The following is a 17,259-nucleotide window of genomic DNA, read 5'->3' as shown; positions in this document are numbered from 1 at the left end:
AAGAGAGAAACAAAAAAAAGGTAGAACAAAAACACCCGAAAAAAAAAAAAAAAAAAAAAAAAAAAAAAAGCATGCACAGATGAGAGACTAGGAATGATTGCATACGTAAACCAATGATCTCAAACTCTTTTTGTTTGACAGAAAACCTCCATGGTTTGTAAGCTCAGGAAAACTACAGCATTTGATAATCATTTTCCTGGTATGGTTAAATTCCAGTTTTCCAGACTTGATTCCATGTTCTGGAAGAATAAAAATATGATCTAGGAGATGAGAGGAGAAAGTACAAATAGTTGTGCCATCAGTGTTTTTGTTAATAAAATGTGCAAGACAATCGTTTTAACTCCTAAATGAACATTTTCAAAATTAACAATGACCTTCTTTTTTAAAAAAATGTTCTCAGCAAAAAAAAAAAAAAAAAATCAATCCATTTGGGACTTTTTACACATCCTAACCAAAGCTGATACTATATTTGTGCATCACTCTCTATAACAAAACACATTATTCTGTTGAAAATACTTCTTTGATAAAACATCTGCCATATCCCTTTATTTATTTTTTAAATTGAACAGTTTACCATAAATTATTTTTGGCTACTAGGCAATCATTTGAAATTTATTCCTCTTTATTGAGGAAATGTGAGGGTTTTTTCCCCTCAGAAAATCTGTGATGGCTAACATCCATAAAAATATCTTCAATAGAGGTTAAATGTTCAAGATAGTTCTTCTGGAATATTTTTAAAACCACATCGGAAGACCAACTTCTACCCAGAAGGCAGCAGGACGGTACAACTCTTATCTCTTTGCTACAGTGAAAACGATATTATTAGCATTAGTGGAAATGTTAATACCCTGGGATTGATTCTGTGTGCAAAAGTGGAAATGTATCAATTTGTTTTTTGTTCATTTTTGTGCTAGTTAGCTCCGTGTCTGCGCTTTCCTCTCTCTGTATTCCTACACTTCCTTCTCCTTTTTAATTATCTTCCCAAGACCTTGGGCAGCAGCTCAATTCCAACATTCAATTCAGTGAGAGATTACATTTTGACACGGCTCAGTCATATTATTTGATTTCAATTTCATAGCAAATGTGGAAACAGCCCAGCAGCCCTAGTCATGAATATGGTGCAGGTTGGATGCATAATGCACTGTTTTCTTTTTGTTTTTTGTTTTTTTTGTTTGTTTTTTTTCAGTCGAGTTTAGGCTAAGGGAGATAAATAAATGGTGCAAAAATATGACTTTCTACCTGTGAAAATGCTGGGGTTGCACCCCAACACTTCTAGCGCATCTCCTGTGATTCATTTTCTATCCTTGCCTTGTTTCCACTCATGAATAGCAAGCAGATATGCGTTGCAGAATGAAAACATCTTAAATTGACAGGCCAGGGTGGTCACTTTATAATAAATGTTTTGTGTTCTGTCAGTCGTAGACAACTGGGAATGTTGTTGCCTTTAAATATAGAATTTACGATGCAGTCTGATCAGTTTTTTTTTTTTTTTTCTTTTTGGATGTAGGGGGGCCTCTGCTGTATTCTCTGTTGCAATAGTCACATGACCCAAAGATCAGTAGAGAGATCAAACACAACAGCAAGGGGTTATGTAAGGGCGTTTTTGTGAGGGAGCGTGTGAAAATAGATCATAGAAGTCGGAAAGAAAAATGGAGCACTGACAGAAATGAACTGTTCCTTGTGTTTACACTTTTTGATACCTTTGATTTTTTTTTTGTGCTTTTTGAATTTTATTTTCTGGAAGGGGAATGTGATTTGGCCAAATTGTGCATTTTTCTGGAGAATTGTAATTTTTTTCATATCTGGAATGAATGAAATGAGTCACATTTAATGACTTTCAAATTTGGGGATGTTAATATTTGTAGTGTAAAAGTCGTTCTGCATTGTTGTGATCCCAAAGGAAAGATGGAGATGAGTAATGGAAATGTGGTTTAAACTGAACCATTACTGTCGTCTGAAGAATCACAGCTGTATGTTTCTTAATAAATGCAGAGACCTACCACGAAAAAAGGTTACAACATATACACATTGTCTTTCTTTAATTCATTGATCTAACTCATGCATTTATTGTCATCAGGACCTGATCAAAATACTGAAATTTGTAAATAAGCTGAATTTAAAGAGTTTAAATTCTGTTTGTTTCCCCAAAGATGGCTGGGACAAATTCTCTCACCCTTACTCCAAGAAAGAGTTTGGCAAGTGGGAATTGACTATTCCACCTAAGTCTGACAACTCTCCAGCTGTGGATCATCGCACCAGGCTGAAGGTAAAGAACAGAATGTCTTCATGCTTCTTTTCACGCCCTCAGTGGGAGACGTCTGGCCGTGACGGAGCAGAGAGTTGTCACTTTCAAGCTGTCGTGTGCGGTGTCTTATGAACTGAGGGGAAACCTGGCGTGTCGCCATCAACAACATGTCATAATCACAGGGCAGAAGTGAGATTACTATATGTACACAGACTGCACAGTGGAGAGCAGATACACCTGAAGATCCCCATCTGATGGCTTTGATTTCAGCTTCCATCTGCACACTGTGAGGAATACCTCAGGGCTGTGCTCTCTTTTCTTTTCTTCCGTTTTTTTCCCCCCTCCCGGTTCAAAATGCACCCCGCAGTCCATGTACATGATTAGTTTTAAGCTTCAGTAAATAATTCCTCAGGGTTAAATGCAAACGATGCACCTCCCCTTATGCATTGTCTCAGCATGCATGAGAAATAACCTAAAAATTGTGATGCCAGACGAGGAGAGGATGGCATCGCTATGGGCTCTCTCCTTGGGAACGGGTCATCTCTGGCACAGTCTTGTGCCCCGGACCGCATGCCCAGCTCCCATTGTCTGCAGAGGTCAGTCTAAGGACGATAAGAAGCAGATGGAAATGCTGGCACCTGGCCTTTCCTTGTGCACCCCTGCTGCCGATGAATAGCAGTCTTGCTGTGAGCTCCACTTTGGAATTAGTTCCACAGCTCTCCCTTGCGGATGCAAAAGCCTACCTCCGATCACTCTCATGGAGAGCGGTTTGCCCTCCCATCCCCTTTGTTCGAGGCCTAATTTTTCTTCATAAACGGGTTTTGTCCCTTTGTGGGGGTTGCTTTGGCATGGAAAATGCAAAAATTCTATTTTAATGCTGGTCAGAGGTATAAACGCACTCATCAGTGGCATCAATGTCCTATTTATTTCTGGCTTTTAGTGATGTACTTTAACTATTTATTTTTTCCAGGTGGATTATACAACAATTACACAAGGGGGAGTTCTTATCTGCATCAGTTCAAAATTTCACACACACACTTTGAGTAGTTATGAGTTCTTTTTCAGTGTGGTAATTTTGACCTTAGTCTCTAGCCTTGTCCATTCCAAGCCTTATTTAATATGAATTTGAAATCATTTTCTTGCTGGAACACCCAAATCAATCCAGTTTATAACCCAAACTACAAACTGCTTAAACACCTGAGCATAATGACAAGAAGAATGTTTGGAGGAAACGAGATTTGACTTGTACAGCTGTCAAGTATGCTAGCAGTACCATGATGCTGGTGATGGAGAAGCACCTCCAAATTCCTAAACTTCACTTTGAAGCAACAGTTGTGGAACTTGGACATAACTCGGTTTTCCAAAAGGACAATCGTTCATCACAACTGGATTTGGAATACACAAGATAAAACACTAATGCTTTGGAATGGCCCCAACTTTAACCCTGTTGAAAAAAGACGGTAGATCATTCTCAACAACATCTACAGCAAGAAACGAACCGATTTTATATGATCTGGTGTCAAAAGCTAGAATTATGCCAGAGGGTTGTTGATGGTTACAAAAAGTGAATAAAGCTGTTTTACATAAGAAGATTTATTCAAAATGTATACAATTCAGCCAGTAGGCATCAGATTGACCCTGTTGGGGTCACAGTAAATTCAAACTTATGCACACGTCTTGTCTTATAAGATGTTTGTTGTTTTTTTTATCATACTGTAACCTCCCTCAAAAACAGTGATTTTCATACCCGTGACTGTGTGCAAACAGCAAATCAGCAGCTGAAGTGATAAAACAAATATTTTTATGTTTTAGCCTCACTTTACTTCTTGCACACTGACCAGCTCCAAGTTGTTCTTCTGGCTCAGGCAGTGTTTCAGTTTGCCCAGCAGTCAAAGTTTTCTCTAATGTTCCTAATTCTGGCCAATTTGTCTGAAGGACCAGGACTCTGTCAGGCTTTATGCCAGTCCATTTATCTAACTATCTTTTCCTAATCCTATAAACTATGAAGCTTGTCATACTGGGAACCAGGCAGCTAACTCCTAGGTGGCCTGCCCATAATGAAAAAACCCCAGAGGGGAGTCTGGCTACCGGCTCACAGGCAGGTGGCATTGGAGCGGTCATTACTTCACAACGGTGGCCAGATTTACTTGAGTTCTAATGCCCGTTTCTGCAGGGGACAAAATAGGGCGAACACATACTGTGGGTAATACGTCGATTTCTTGGTGGGTTTTTCCCCAGCTCCCACACTGTTTTTCTCCTTTATTATTCGACAATGGGAGCAAAGTAACTTGTCAGATTTCCAAAGTGTGTTTATTTTAGCCCCATCCAAACCCCAATTGCAGGACATAATGGATGAAAGGCAAGGAATAATGATTTAGACGTTCTGTTTTTTTTTCTTCTTTTTTTTGTCGTGTTTTTTTTTTTTCTTTCTAATTTGTTCCCTGGCTCAAATCCCTTCTCGAGATAAGCCAGTAAGTTGCTGTTTTAAAAACCAATCAGAGTTGCCCCATACAGGCAAATATAATGCAGCATAATCACCACCAAATCCAGGTTCACTTAGTGTTCTGGTCAATACTTTGCAGCTTGTCGCCTTGTTTTCGCTGAGAAAGATACAGAGTTATACATTTTGTGCCGCAGAGCAGGGAGATGGAACAGAAGTGTGTTTTTTATGATGAAAGATTTCTAAAAAATGTTTAGTTTATTGGTTGAACAGTCTGCACATTCTCTCTGTGTAATGGAAAGAGACTAATGTCTCAGTTTTATGATGTAAGCATTTCATGGCTGGAAGGCGTAAATAAGTGCAGGCTGTAAAATCACAAACATTTAGAGGAAGATATGCGCAGGAGTCTCAGCCTTTGATGACTTTCAAAGATTTCCTCTTCTTATCTGCATTTAAGTGTTTAACTTTGGAAATGTTACATCCTGCAAATCTTGGGCTCATTTTGGGTTTGAATTGTTTTTCATTATCATTCCACCTCATCAGGCAATGCAAAGTTGCTTTTGTTCTCTAACCGTATGCCAGCTGACTGTAGTGGCTGTTTTTGTGTCCACCTTCTATCACTCAAGGTGTCCTTGCTTTAACATAACACTCATTTATCTTATTTCCCCAGGTGGTAGTTCACACTAAGGATGGCGAGCGCCTCTACAGGATCTCGCCTTGGGCAAAATATGTGACCAGGGAGGAGAAATCTGTCATCTACGACTGGGTTCACTGGGATCCCCCTCAGCCTTATGTTGTAAGCAAGAATTTTATGAATGGTTGAATTGTTTATTTATTTTATGCTTGTCTTAACTATGTATTTGGCATCTTGTTTTATTTAAATGACTAGTTGATGACTAGTGAGTGGAACAAAACATCCACGCCACGATACGAGGTGATTCACATTACTTGGTTCACAAGAACGACATGAGAAAGACTTTGGCAATATAACAGGAAAAAACAAGAATCCCTTTTTTCCACTTGTAAATGTTTCTCAAATCACAAATTGGGTTTTAAATATTTTGAGTTCAGAATATTCCAGACCACGTTTGACTAGACCAATAATTGTGTATTGTTTATCTTTGTCTAATAATACCAAAAATCATTGGAAATGTTCCCTTTTCACCTTTTCACATGTCATTAAAAATTGTTTAATGACATACAGATTCCTTCCAATTGAACTTTTTTGTCATACTTCAACGTATGAGATTACATTTTAATGTCAGACAATGAAGGACAAAAAAAAAAACTTATATTATATCTTTATGCTATCTAAACCAACTTGGGCTTTTGTGAAAAGCAATTGTCACAATTTTAATTTATGAAACTGCTGCGATTAATCAAATTATTTGGTTCATTTTCACTAGTCACACCCAGGCCTGATAACGGCCTGACCTGTAGAATCAATAAGCCGTTTAACAGAACCTGTCTGACCTACAGACCATTGACCTACAGATCTTAAAAAGCAATGCATCATGCCCTAATCTAAAGAAATAAAAAATCAGACAAGGGACTACCAGAATGTAACAAACTTGTAAAGATTTCAAATTCAGTTCCTAACGCGTTTTGACTTCATTGAACCACAGTCAGAGCCATTATCTACAAATATGGAACCGTAGGAAACTTTTCATGGAGTATCGAGCCAGCCACAGAGAAGAAACAAAATGTTACCAAGCCATTTCTAAAGCTCCAGCAACTCTATAGTGAAACCCACAGATGGCAAAAAAAAATGCTGAAAAGTGGTAAATCTTCTCGGGAGTAACCAGCCTACCAAAATTACAGAAGACAAAAAATATGCCCACTGCTACAAAATCCACTTGCATTTGGTGTTCATGCTTCAACAGTGAGAAAGAGATAAGGGCCACCATGGGAGAGTCGAGGCTAAAACCTTCTGACCACATTTCCATCTTGATTGCCAATATTTTTATGTGCAGTGATCTACAGTAGACCAGCAAATCCACCTCTGAATGCCAAAATGAAGTTTAAGACCATAATTGTAAAATGTCAAAATCTGTTAACAAGTCTAGCTTTTGTGTCATTTTCTGTCAGACACTCACACTCCTCAGCCCCTGAGGGTAAAAGCAAAATTACTTTCTGTCTTTGAACATGGCTGCATTAAAGAGCTTCGCAAGCAAGGCCTCTCGCAACATGCCGTCAATGCAGAGGTCGGACACAGAAAGTCAGTCACTTCAAATTTCTTAAAAGAAATTAGATGAGGGTTGGATGAGAAAGTTATGGGATAGACCAAAGAAATTTCACTTGCACTGAGCTGAAGGATCTGACAGGCTGTCTGTAAAGACACAGGCAGATCCTTAGCCCACATTAAGGCTCTTGCATGCTGATTGGAGCCCATTAACTACAATATGGCATCTGTGAAAGAAGAACTTGAAGAACAAAAACGGTCACGTCTTCTCCCTGTCCAAAACGTATTCATTTACACTTTGCAAGGGACAACCATACACTGGACATTGAAAGAAAGAAGAAAGTTTCTCTTTGAGAAAAAAAAAAAAGTTTGATCTGGATGGTACTGATGGCTCCGAACATCACTGGCATGACAAAGAAAAAGTTCCATCCTAGTCAGGAAACTTTTCCCTTCACTGGAACAAAGAAACTTCACAGCACGAGGGGATATCAACCCACAGTTTGGTATGTTGGCTATGTGAAGATGTAAATAGCCAAAGGTTACCTTCGAACCTTTGGCTTTCTTGTGACGACTGGGGTGGAGGATTTCTTCCAGTGAAGTAACAACCTTGTTATAGACTATCTTGCATGTTTTCATCTGATTTAAATCTGGATAAAAACATTCAGGTATGTATAGCGAAGGATGTTTACTAAAGTAGTTGATTCCCTAAACACTTGCATAAACAACGCATCAACAATTTCAGCAATAGGCCTGCTTTCTTCTTAGCCTTTTTTGACACTTTACATCTGGTTGAGGTTTTTCTTTGGGGGCAGCTCTATCGTCAGTCTCGCATTACATGTCGTCTTTAATAATTTGATTATTCTACATCTTTTTACTCCTATTTTTGTTTCTTCTTTTTGTCTTTTTGTGCTCAAATTTCAACCTTGTTGCTTGCCAGCAGGTTGAAATTCTAAAACTTGTAACGTTGTTCCCTGTTCTTAAACTTTTATCAGGAGTGTCTAAAGTGCCTTCTGCCAGAAGAGTAACTGTTTATAGTCATTAATAGCTAATCTTAAATAATTAATTAGTTGTTTTTCCATTTAATTGTTAAAAGCCTCAATGCGGCTTTGATAGTTTGGTGCCACATCAAAGTATATCATTTTGAATTTGTGCATCTGAAACTAGATTGTGATGCGTTTCCCTTTCTCTTGCTTTGAATAACATGCTCCTTCATTTTAAATGAGCCTTACATTTTTTATGGGAGGTTTTTGCTTTATTCTTAAATAGTTTATAGATAAAAACAGATTTTTCAGAGGGTCTCAATGTTTCTCAGTACTACTTGATGTTCTTGGCTCAAGAGTGAACAAGGGAAAAACACTAAGAGGCTATTAGCGTCCACCTTGCTTTCCTTATCGTTGGTTATTTGGCACCATTTTAATTAGTTGGGGCCTCTCACTGGCGCTATATTTGTTTTATTTACAAGTGCCTCAATCATGTACTTCAGCTAGAGGGTTCAAGGCCCTGTGGGTAGCTCTCAGGAAATTTTGTCTATATATAAAACAAGCCCTTCTCCTTTTTTTTTTTTTTTTTTAAATTACAGACTAAGGGAACTATTGGGACAGCACCTTGCAAAAATATTCAAACATATTGTTAGTTTTCAAAATGTAGGGTTTAATATGCTGAGACCAATGCAAAGTAGAGTATAAACTGAAAACCAGAAGAAGTTTTCTGACAATTTGTCTACAGCAAATATACTGTATTTTTCAGACTGTAAGCCGCTACTTTTTTCCCACGCTTTGTACCATGCAGCTTATAACCCGGTGCGGGTTTTCTGTGGATTTTTCTTCAACCACCAGGGAGCTCTTTAGCAAGAAGTGAATCATTGGAAGTAAAAATTGGAAATCAAAGAAGGAAGTGCTAATTTTCATTTAGAACAAGCACATGCTAGCAGCAGGCACGGCAGATAAATGTTTTCAAGCTCATATGATGTAGCCTTTAAGTTGAAAGCTATCGATCTGGCAGTACAAAGAGCCGCTGCACGTAAGCTCAGAGTGAACGAATCCATGGTTCGGCATTGGAGACGGAGGTCTGCGTCCTTAATAAATCCAGCAGATTTATTAGGATGCAGCCCTCTGCTGCGTTCTTATGGAAATCCGAGAGCGGCAGAGGTACCAGCGTCTTATAGCCTGGTCTTATAGCCTTTTTTTGTCTCAAAAAAAAATGTAGGTGCGGCTTATAGTACGGTGCGCTCTATACGCTTTATAGTCCAGAAAATACGGTATGTCTCTACAAGCTTTGTATGGTTTATTATTATTTTGGTAGTCTCCTCTAAGAAGTTAGTTGTGCTAACTTTAAAGCACTAATCATAAATATTAGCTCCACTAATGCTACAACGTTGTATTACAGTAGTATTTAGTGGAAGCGTCTTAGCGGATTAGCAAAAGTGTGCTTAGCACTGGTTTTACTCAAACAGAAACTCAGATTGAACACCTTGAATAAAGAATATCTGAAGACGAATTTTCAAGTTCTGGTACACATTCTAAAACTGATCTAGGACTTAGGTTACTGACACAAAAATGCTGTGAGCTAAACTATTCCTTCAATTATTTTTCAGGGTAAAGTATTTTTTTAGTGTTTACCACATTGAAAAAACGTTGGCATTTTCCTCTTGGTGTGCAATTTTATTTGGGGTATGAGAGTAAAGTGTACTAAATACACAATTTACTTTTTTTAAAATTATTTTTATTTGTGAACATTGAGATATAATCTTTACCTTCACTGTACAATTGAGCACTATTTTGTATTGGTCTTTGACATAAAAAGTCAATACTTTCACGGAGGTTTGTGGCTGTAACATGACAAAGTTTGAAATTATTCAAAGGTTGTGAATATTTTTGGAAGGCATTTGTAAAGTGATTCATTCCTTGCAAAATGTTTAAGCAAAGATGCACATATCATTTTCATTTATTGTACTTTTTCTTTTTTTACTCTGAAACTGTCCTCTGTTATCTTCATCGTTTGTCATACTGTTTTTGGCATTTGCAGCACATCCATCCTCGGCCAAAGAAACCCAAGAGCCTGAGAATTTACGAAGCCCATGTTGGCATCGGGTCCCCAGAGCCGAAGGTCGCCTCGTACAACAACTTCACACACAATGTGCTTCCTCGAATAAAAGATTTAGGTAAGACAGTGGGATTATTTTCCTTCTTAGGTCTCTTATTTATTTTGTTGTCTTCATGTGGCTCAGACTGATCTTAAATTGAGCTAAAAAGCATCACACACTCGCCAGAGACGAGGCGAATGTAAAACCGTGGTTGTATACCTCACTTCGCATACACAATTTGGACCCAACGATCTGCCAAGAAAACAAAGAAATTCCCACTTTTTCTTGTTTGTCCTTTTTTATATAAATAGCTGAAGGTATTTCTATCAGCACTGGCCCATAACACAGCAGACAAGCTTTACTGCATTGAGTACCACTGCTCCTCCAGGAGCAGTATTTCTCTGTGGCAGACCTGTCACATTCCCTGTGCAAAAAGTCACCTAAGCACCCTGTGTACTGACACGACCTAAAGGGATCTCTGACCATTGGGCAGTGTTTTGTAAAGAGGCCTTCCAATCTCAAGTCACAGCAAAACTGATGATTTAAAGGATATGCCTGTAAAGATGTGAGCTGAAGCTGGTAAAGGAGCTTCATTATTTGCAGTGAAACATGTATTGTAGACATGTGCTAAAAGGTAATTCTGCAAGGAAGAAGCCATTGGTTCACCAGCATCAACAATATGAATCTTGGGTCTTGTACCTTATTAAACAACCAATTAGTACATTTACCTAAACCAAGCTTTAAATATCAATAGTTAAATTCACCACTGGTATCATTTTGCAGCTCTACATATGAGGTATTGCATTACTTTGTATGTAAGCGCACACCTTCTTGCCGTCGCTTTATTAAAAGGCGCCAATATGACTGGTGCAGCACACCAGGAGACTTGTGATAAATGCTGTTTTCCTGCTTGTGTCATCTTGTTTAGCGGGTAAAGAAACTGCCAGATTAAATGCTGTCAAAGAATCCACCTGCAACAGCTCAGGGATTTTGCACAATAGGATTCACTAGGAGGCTAAATTTCATCGTCTCCAGTGATGGCTGACTCTGCCTGCCATTTCATTTTCTTGACTGAGGAGAGTGTACATATATAAATATAAAAAAAGAGGAACTTCCTCTCACCCCAGTGCTTTGTCACACTCCTTCAGAGGTAAAGTTTTCTCTCTTTCTCCCTTTGCCTGAAAAGATATATATGTATATATATATATATATAAATAATTGTGCTCCAGACAACAATAAAAAACCTTGGGGCCTCCCACTGGAGTGCTCAGCGGCACTTTAGAAGCCTGTTGTTCTCTTATTCATAGACAGTTTTTCTAGGTCTTTTTTGAAATGTCGTACATGACCTCCTAACTCTAATAGTCGGTGTTTCCCTTTTGCCTGAGCTTGTACAAAGGTGCTAGAGCTGGTGTCGAAGAGGAAATGCCTGGAGCTCATTAGTACACTTCGACTGGCACAGGTCACATAGAATCAGGGTTTGAAGAAGGAAAAGAAACTATAGGTTTCAGATACCTCCTGTGCTAAATTAATGCAGCTAAGTGCATTCGAAAAAAAAAAAAAAAACGGAAACCGTCATACAGTACTCAAGACACTTTCATACTGGCTTTGCAGTGCTTTGCTTCTGCCGCATGGCCAATTTATTGCATGCTTGTTTTGGGAACGATTCAAACAGCAGGCGCCTGTTAAATGAATCATATGAAAGGAGATGCTGACAGGACTGAGACCCCCCACCATCTTGAACCGTCCAAACAGACATGATGCAAAGCTCTTAGTAACAAAAAAAAGCACCACGATATTAAGCAACACTTCCTTTCTATCAAAACGTATTTAACTCTTATTTCATCGCCACACACGATTTAGCAGTTTTACCCACAATCCCATCTGGATCCAATGTTGCATACAGTGCTTTGCAAAATTATTCAATCCCCTGTGATTTCTTTTTCTCCATTTTTTTTTTTTTTTTATGTGGCAACCAGAAATAAGTTTGTAGCAACATCATGCTGGAGATGCTTTATTGAGGCAGATAGAGGCAGATAGATGTAATAGTCATGAATTCAGGCAGAGCTTTGATGAAATAACAATTTAAAGTGCTAATTGATGTCAATACTTCGCATTTAAAGTTGGAACGTATGTATGCATTTTAATAATATAGTATAACTTTGAAGCACAGCTGCTTCAAAAAAAACAAAAAAAAAACGCTGAAATATAATCACCAAATCATGAACTCACACAGCCTCTGCAGCATGAACTGAGTTTGACCTGATTTTAAACTTTCTCTGAACTGCTCGAGGGGAAGCTGTGTAAAGCAGAAAGCACCATCATACCGTCCTTTAAAAATGGAGATGCAGAGATTTTGCGCTGTTACTGATGAAACAAGCTCGCCTCTGTTTCAAGACCAGAAATAAACGGTATTGGTTTACTGATCCAACATTTTTATGAGGAAAAAAAGGTGCTTAACAAACCTGTGTGGAAACAACTAATGAAGCTAGAACTGGCTGTTACAGACGGAAAACTCTGTTTGCATCACAAGCTCCTTGCCATTTGCTTGTCACATGTAGGGGACCAATTATTACATTTCGCTTAGTCAACCACTGAAGTGTATTGCTGTGACGTAAGAAAATTTGTTGAACACTGTCCCGTTGCAACATAATTATGCTGTACAAACTTGATAATATATCGTGCAACCATAATATAATGTATAAACGTGATAATTCTACTGCATAAACATAATGTCATCCAGATGGTGGCGGTAGTGTGCTTTTAGTGCATGCATAATCAAGGTTAGTACAACGGCTAATTTCCATGAACTAGTCAAGTTTTACATCAGGCTTTCTAAGACATGGACATATACTGAGGCGGCTGCACATTGTTAATGAAATCAGTATTAGCATGCGCACTCTGAGAAGGACTCAGAGTGGATCTGCAGAAGCAAAAAAATCTGCTACATCCTCTGAGTGTGGCGGCCTTGCCAAGATTTTTGTCAAGGAAAGATGATTTTCTCCGACATCTGAAGGAAAAGAAAGTCACACCTCTGATGGATTCTTTGAACCAGTACAACCACTCTAAACATGCAGTTCGAGGACTTTTAAAATCGCCTAGTCAAAGTCCAGACCTGCAACTTATTGAGAATTGGTGGCCAGACTTAGAAATGCGTATCCTCACAATGTCCATCCAATTAGACTGATCTGGAACTATTTACAGTCTTGCTTATGTGAGACCATTATTAGCTGCGGTAACTAGATTTTCATTTATTGCACTTACTTACTGTCAGAGAGCCAAAACAAGTTACGGTGATAAGTTATTACTTTATTTACTTTATTACATTTAAAACGGACGAAATTACTGCGGTAGTTATTATGTTTTTGACCTTGATCAAATTATTGGTTGCTACATGGTTTTACTTAGATGGGCTGAATACAAATACATGTCACAACTCTGACTTTGTTAAATTAACAAAAACAAACAAACAAAAAAAACAGTTTTAGATCAAATAAAAAATAAGTGCCCCAATCTAAAAACATGTGAAGCCCCACAGACTCAGATTCTGTCAGATTTTTTTCGCAGAATCCTCTTGTAATGATCTGCATTTAATCTTATAAACTTATGTTAACATTCCTGTCAATTATGAAGAAAAACTTTTCTACAGCATGACGCTGCCAACACTATGTTGGTTCATTATGTTTTTCCGTGTTAGTTTTCAACTGCACATGTTGTATTGGATGTAAACAATGTGTCATGTAGATCATTAACTTAAATTACAGCTATGAATGATACTGTTAATTGGTGACATAATGTCTTTGTAAACTATCTTCATTTTGTCTTTGTAAGTTCAGAAAATGTGAAAAACATTCAAGTGCAATGAATACTTGTGCAAGGCAATGCAAATTCCAAAAAGTTATTAATGCTTTTTCAGGTTACAATTGCATTCAGCTGATGGCGATCATGGAACATGCCTACTATGCAAGTTTTGGATATCAGATTACAAGTTTCTTCGCTGCTTCCAGGTACAGCTTCATTTTAATAAATGTTTTTAAACAGAATTGTTTCAAGTTATGTTTTGTATTGTCTGCATTGTTTAAACAGCAGTAGATGCAATATGTATTGGGTTCTTGTTTGGAAATAGGATTATATGATCATGTATAGAGCAGAAGCTCATCCATATGCACATTTCATATCCTTCTGCAGACAGTATTTGTGCATTAATTCAGAAATTACCATGCTGAACCACACTCCCCTGTCATATGCTGACCAAAAACTGAAATAAAGTAAATAAAATAAATAAATGCAGTGAGATGAATCCTCTGAGCCACATTTGTTCAGCTTCCAGTATAGAGATTCATGACCTGCTTCAGTAACCACAGGTGTTAACAAATCAGCCGGGAGTGAACTATGAGGGATTAGAACTCAAAGGCGTATTTGTCGCAGTTTCCCTATTTATACAGTTTTATCCACTCCATGTAGTATCTATAACTGCACTCTGTTGTAAACTGAGTGAGCCGCTTCAGCACAGTCACCTCAAATCAAGGTTAGGCAGTCTGGCACCATCAATAATCTCTCTGTAAACACGTTTGCTGTTAATCCATAGAGTGGGGGGATTCATAGATAAACATAGACCAGAGTCTTTATCGTCTTTGAGAGATGCTTATTCCTTCTGTTTATACTGTATCATTCAGAATAGTGTATATGTTGCACTTTCACCCTTTGATTGTCTGATAGTCAAATTTAAAAACTTAGAATTTGTATACTGAGATAAGGGGTGAATTTGCTTGTTCACTCTTATGTCTGGGAGGACAGAGAGAATGCTATAGATCTATCTTTCAGGTTCATGCAAAGAGTGTGTGTAATGTGTTTCTAGTTTAAGCAGAAATTATCACAGAAAATCATGTAAATGTATTTGAAACATTTTGCAAATGTGTAGATTAAAATGTGTAAGTAGGCCTGAATGTTTGCAGATGACTGTTTAGTTTTTTTTTTTTTTTTTTTAATTTTTTTTTTTTTTTATAGTTTAGCTACCCTTCCATTCATAACACTCAAATTTTTCAGCATCATGCAACATTCAGTACCACATTAGTACTCCATCCGCTGTGTTAGTACTGCCTTTGGCTTTTTGCCTTTTTGAAGTATGTATCTAAAGCTTTGCAAATGTAGAGTGATTTTTATTTTTATTTTTTTTTGTCTATCTTTACTAAAATCGCCCCAACTCATGAAGTGCTGTAAACATCCATTTTAATCCACTGATCTGTAATGCAGGAAATGATGGTTGTGATGCATCTTAGGTTCCTCCTTTAGACACTGACTGACTGTTGATTTGATGGCGTTTAAGTCAGCTCTATTTAAAAAAAAAAAAAAAAAAAAAAAAATCCTATTTTAAATTTTTTTATTTTTTTCAATCTGTGTCCGTCTTTTGTCCACGTAGTCGCTATGGTACCCCAGATGAGCTGAAGGAGCTGATTGATGTCGCTCATTCAATGGGCATTGTGGTGCTGCTGGATGTTGTCCACAGTCATGCGTCCAAGAACACTGAGGATGGCCTTAATGCCTTCGACGGGTCCGACTCCTGCTTCTTCCACTCGCCGCCGAGAGGGGAACACACTCTGTGGGACAGCCGCCTCTTTAACTACGCCAGGTATTTCACTCCACAGCACTAGCAACTAACTCATCTTTATTACCAAATCATTCTCATTAAAATCAGCACTAATTCCTTAATAGAATTACTAAATATAATTTTATTCGTAACTGAAAAGTTTAAATACTTACTATTAATTAAAATTATGGATAATATGAAGTTAAAGTTTTGATATGAGTGACATCAGTGTTACATGTACATAACACAGCTGACTAAATCTCAAATTATACCGGCAACAACACGTTTACTGTATATATGAATGGGGAGTGGGAGTAAATATGTTTTCTTTTTGAAAAGTTTCTTCTGTCAGAGTTAAATGCGTTCTTGTTTACTCTTTATATTATTAATACAGTAGCATTATATAAAGCATGAACTGGATGACTCAGACAATATTTGTGTACATGTGGATCCATATATTTTCTTTCTTTTTTTGCATAGGAGGGGGTATAATGATTTTTTCTTCTATCCATATGACTCGAATTATAGCAGTAAACTAAATGCAAGTCTTTAATATTTTCTATATAACTGGATTAGATGCTTGAATTAGGAAACACTTCAGTCATTTGTTGTAAATAAATGTAAATCATAAATATAATGTTTTCTTTCACATGCTGTGAGTTATTCCCTTTAAAATAATTGCACACCAGGTTTGAATATGTCCTTATCGTATCTCTCATGAGACCAGACATAAAACAATTGTTTTGGTGTTGACACACATTCATTTTTGTTTGAACTGAAATATTAGCACAACTAGTATTTCATATATATTAATAATTTCCTCAACTAAAACCTTGCTCCCCAAAGATCTTCTTCTCAGAATATTTTCCTGTTTAGACGTGGTTACTAAAACCTTGTAGATGGAGCTTTGGCAAAATGTTACTGTCCTGCATTTTTAAAGAGATGAGTGGGGTAACAGTAACAATATTACTTACAAATAGCAGCAATCCAGCCTGACAAAGCCTGTTTGAGGGCCATTATATCCCAAATTTTCAGCCTCTTTTCACAGTGTAGAGGCACTTTGCTGCCTGACGAAAAAACTATTTTGTTTTGCATTTGTTCTTTTTTTTTTTCTTTCTTTCAAATAAAACCCAACTGAAATTTAAAGGGAGACTGGGCTTCTCTTTCTGGGTGCTTTTTAGCTGTTTATAATCACATTCAACCTCGTGTGTAGAATGATTATGATGTAGCTCTTAAGGTATTTCATAAAATTAGGGGCATCGCCAGTTTTCAGGTCAGCATATAAAGAAGCTGACTTGCAGAATATTATATGTGGAAGTATTACAGTAGTCCCACTAATTAGTGGAGTTATGTTGTGATTACAATGTCTTGTTTGGACCTTCTTTTTTTAAACAGTCTGGTGCCCACATTTCCTCTGAGATCAGCATGTTTTGCACCATAAGTGAATCTTCCAAAAATGAACATTTTAACATTAAAACAGTAAAAACACTCAATATATTATGGCTGTCCCAATAAAGATTATTGGTGACTTCCAAATTTACTAAATGTGGTTTCTTAGACTGATACTTCTGTGCTGTGACTGATGCTTCTGAATTTTAAAGAATACAGCGCCATTAACATAGGAAATTTTCCATCTATGTTACATTGCTGATTATCATTATGAATGTGCCTAAAATGCCAAGACGGGACACAGGGGAGAAAAAAAAAAAAAAAAAAAAAAAAAAAA

At 37.4% G+C, this 17,259-nt stretch overlaps 1 protein-coding gene across 1 annotated transcript in view; it reads left to right on the top strand.

The window, feature by feature from the left end:
• The window catches only part of gbe1b (glucan (1,4-alpha-), branching enzyme 1b), a 127,159-nt gene that overhangs the window by 19,075 nt on the left and 90,825 nt on the right, over positions 1-17,259 (top strand). The window contains exons 3-7 of the mRNA XM_015029438.1: positions 2,151-2,266; positions 5,356-5,481; positions 9,892-10,027; positions 13,863-13,953; positions 15,366-15,575. Of these exons, the coding sequence (XP_014884924.1) occupies positions 2,151-2,266; positions 5,356-5,481; positions 9,892-10,027; positions 13,863-13,953; positions 15,366-15,575 (679 nt within the window). The remainder of the gene's footprint in view (positions 1-2,150; positions 2,267-5,355; positions 5,482-9,891; positions 10,028-13,862; positions 13,954-15,365; positions 15,576-17,259) is intronic.

The sequence above is a fragment of the Poecilia latipinna genome, unplaced genomic scaffold (genome assembly GCF_001443285.1).
Source record: "Poecilia latipinna isolate Pla-1442-1.1 unplaced genomic scaffold, P_latipinna-1.0 Scaffold10, whole genome shotgun sequence".
Lineage (NCBI taxonomy): Eukaryota > Metazoa > Chordata > Actinopteri > Cyprinodontiformes > Poeciliidae > Poecilia > Poecilia latipinna.
The sequence above is the reverse complement of the archived record's forward strand: the minus strand, read 5'-3'. Positions and strand labels throughout refer to the sequence as shown.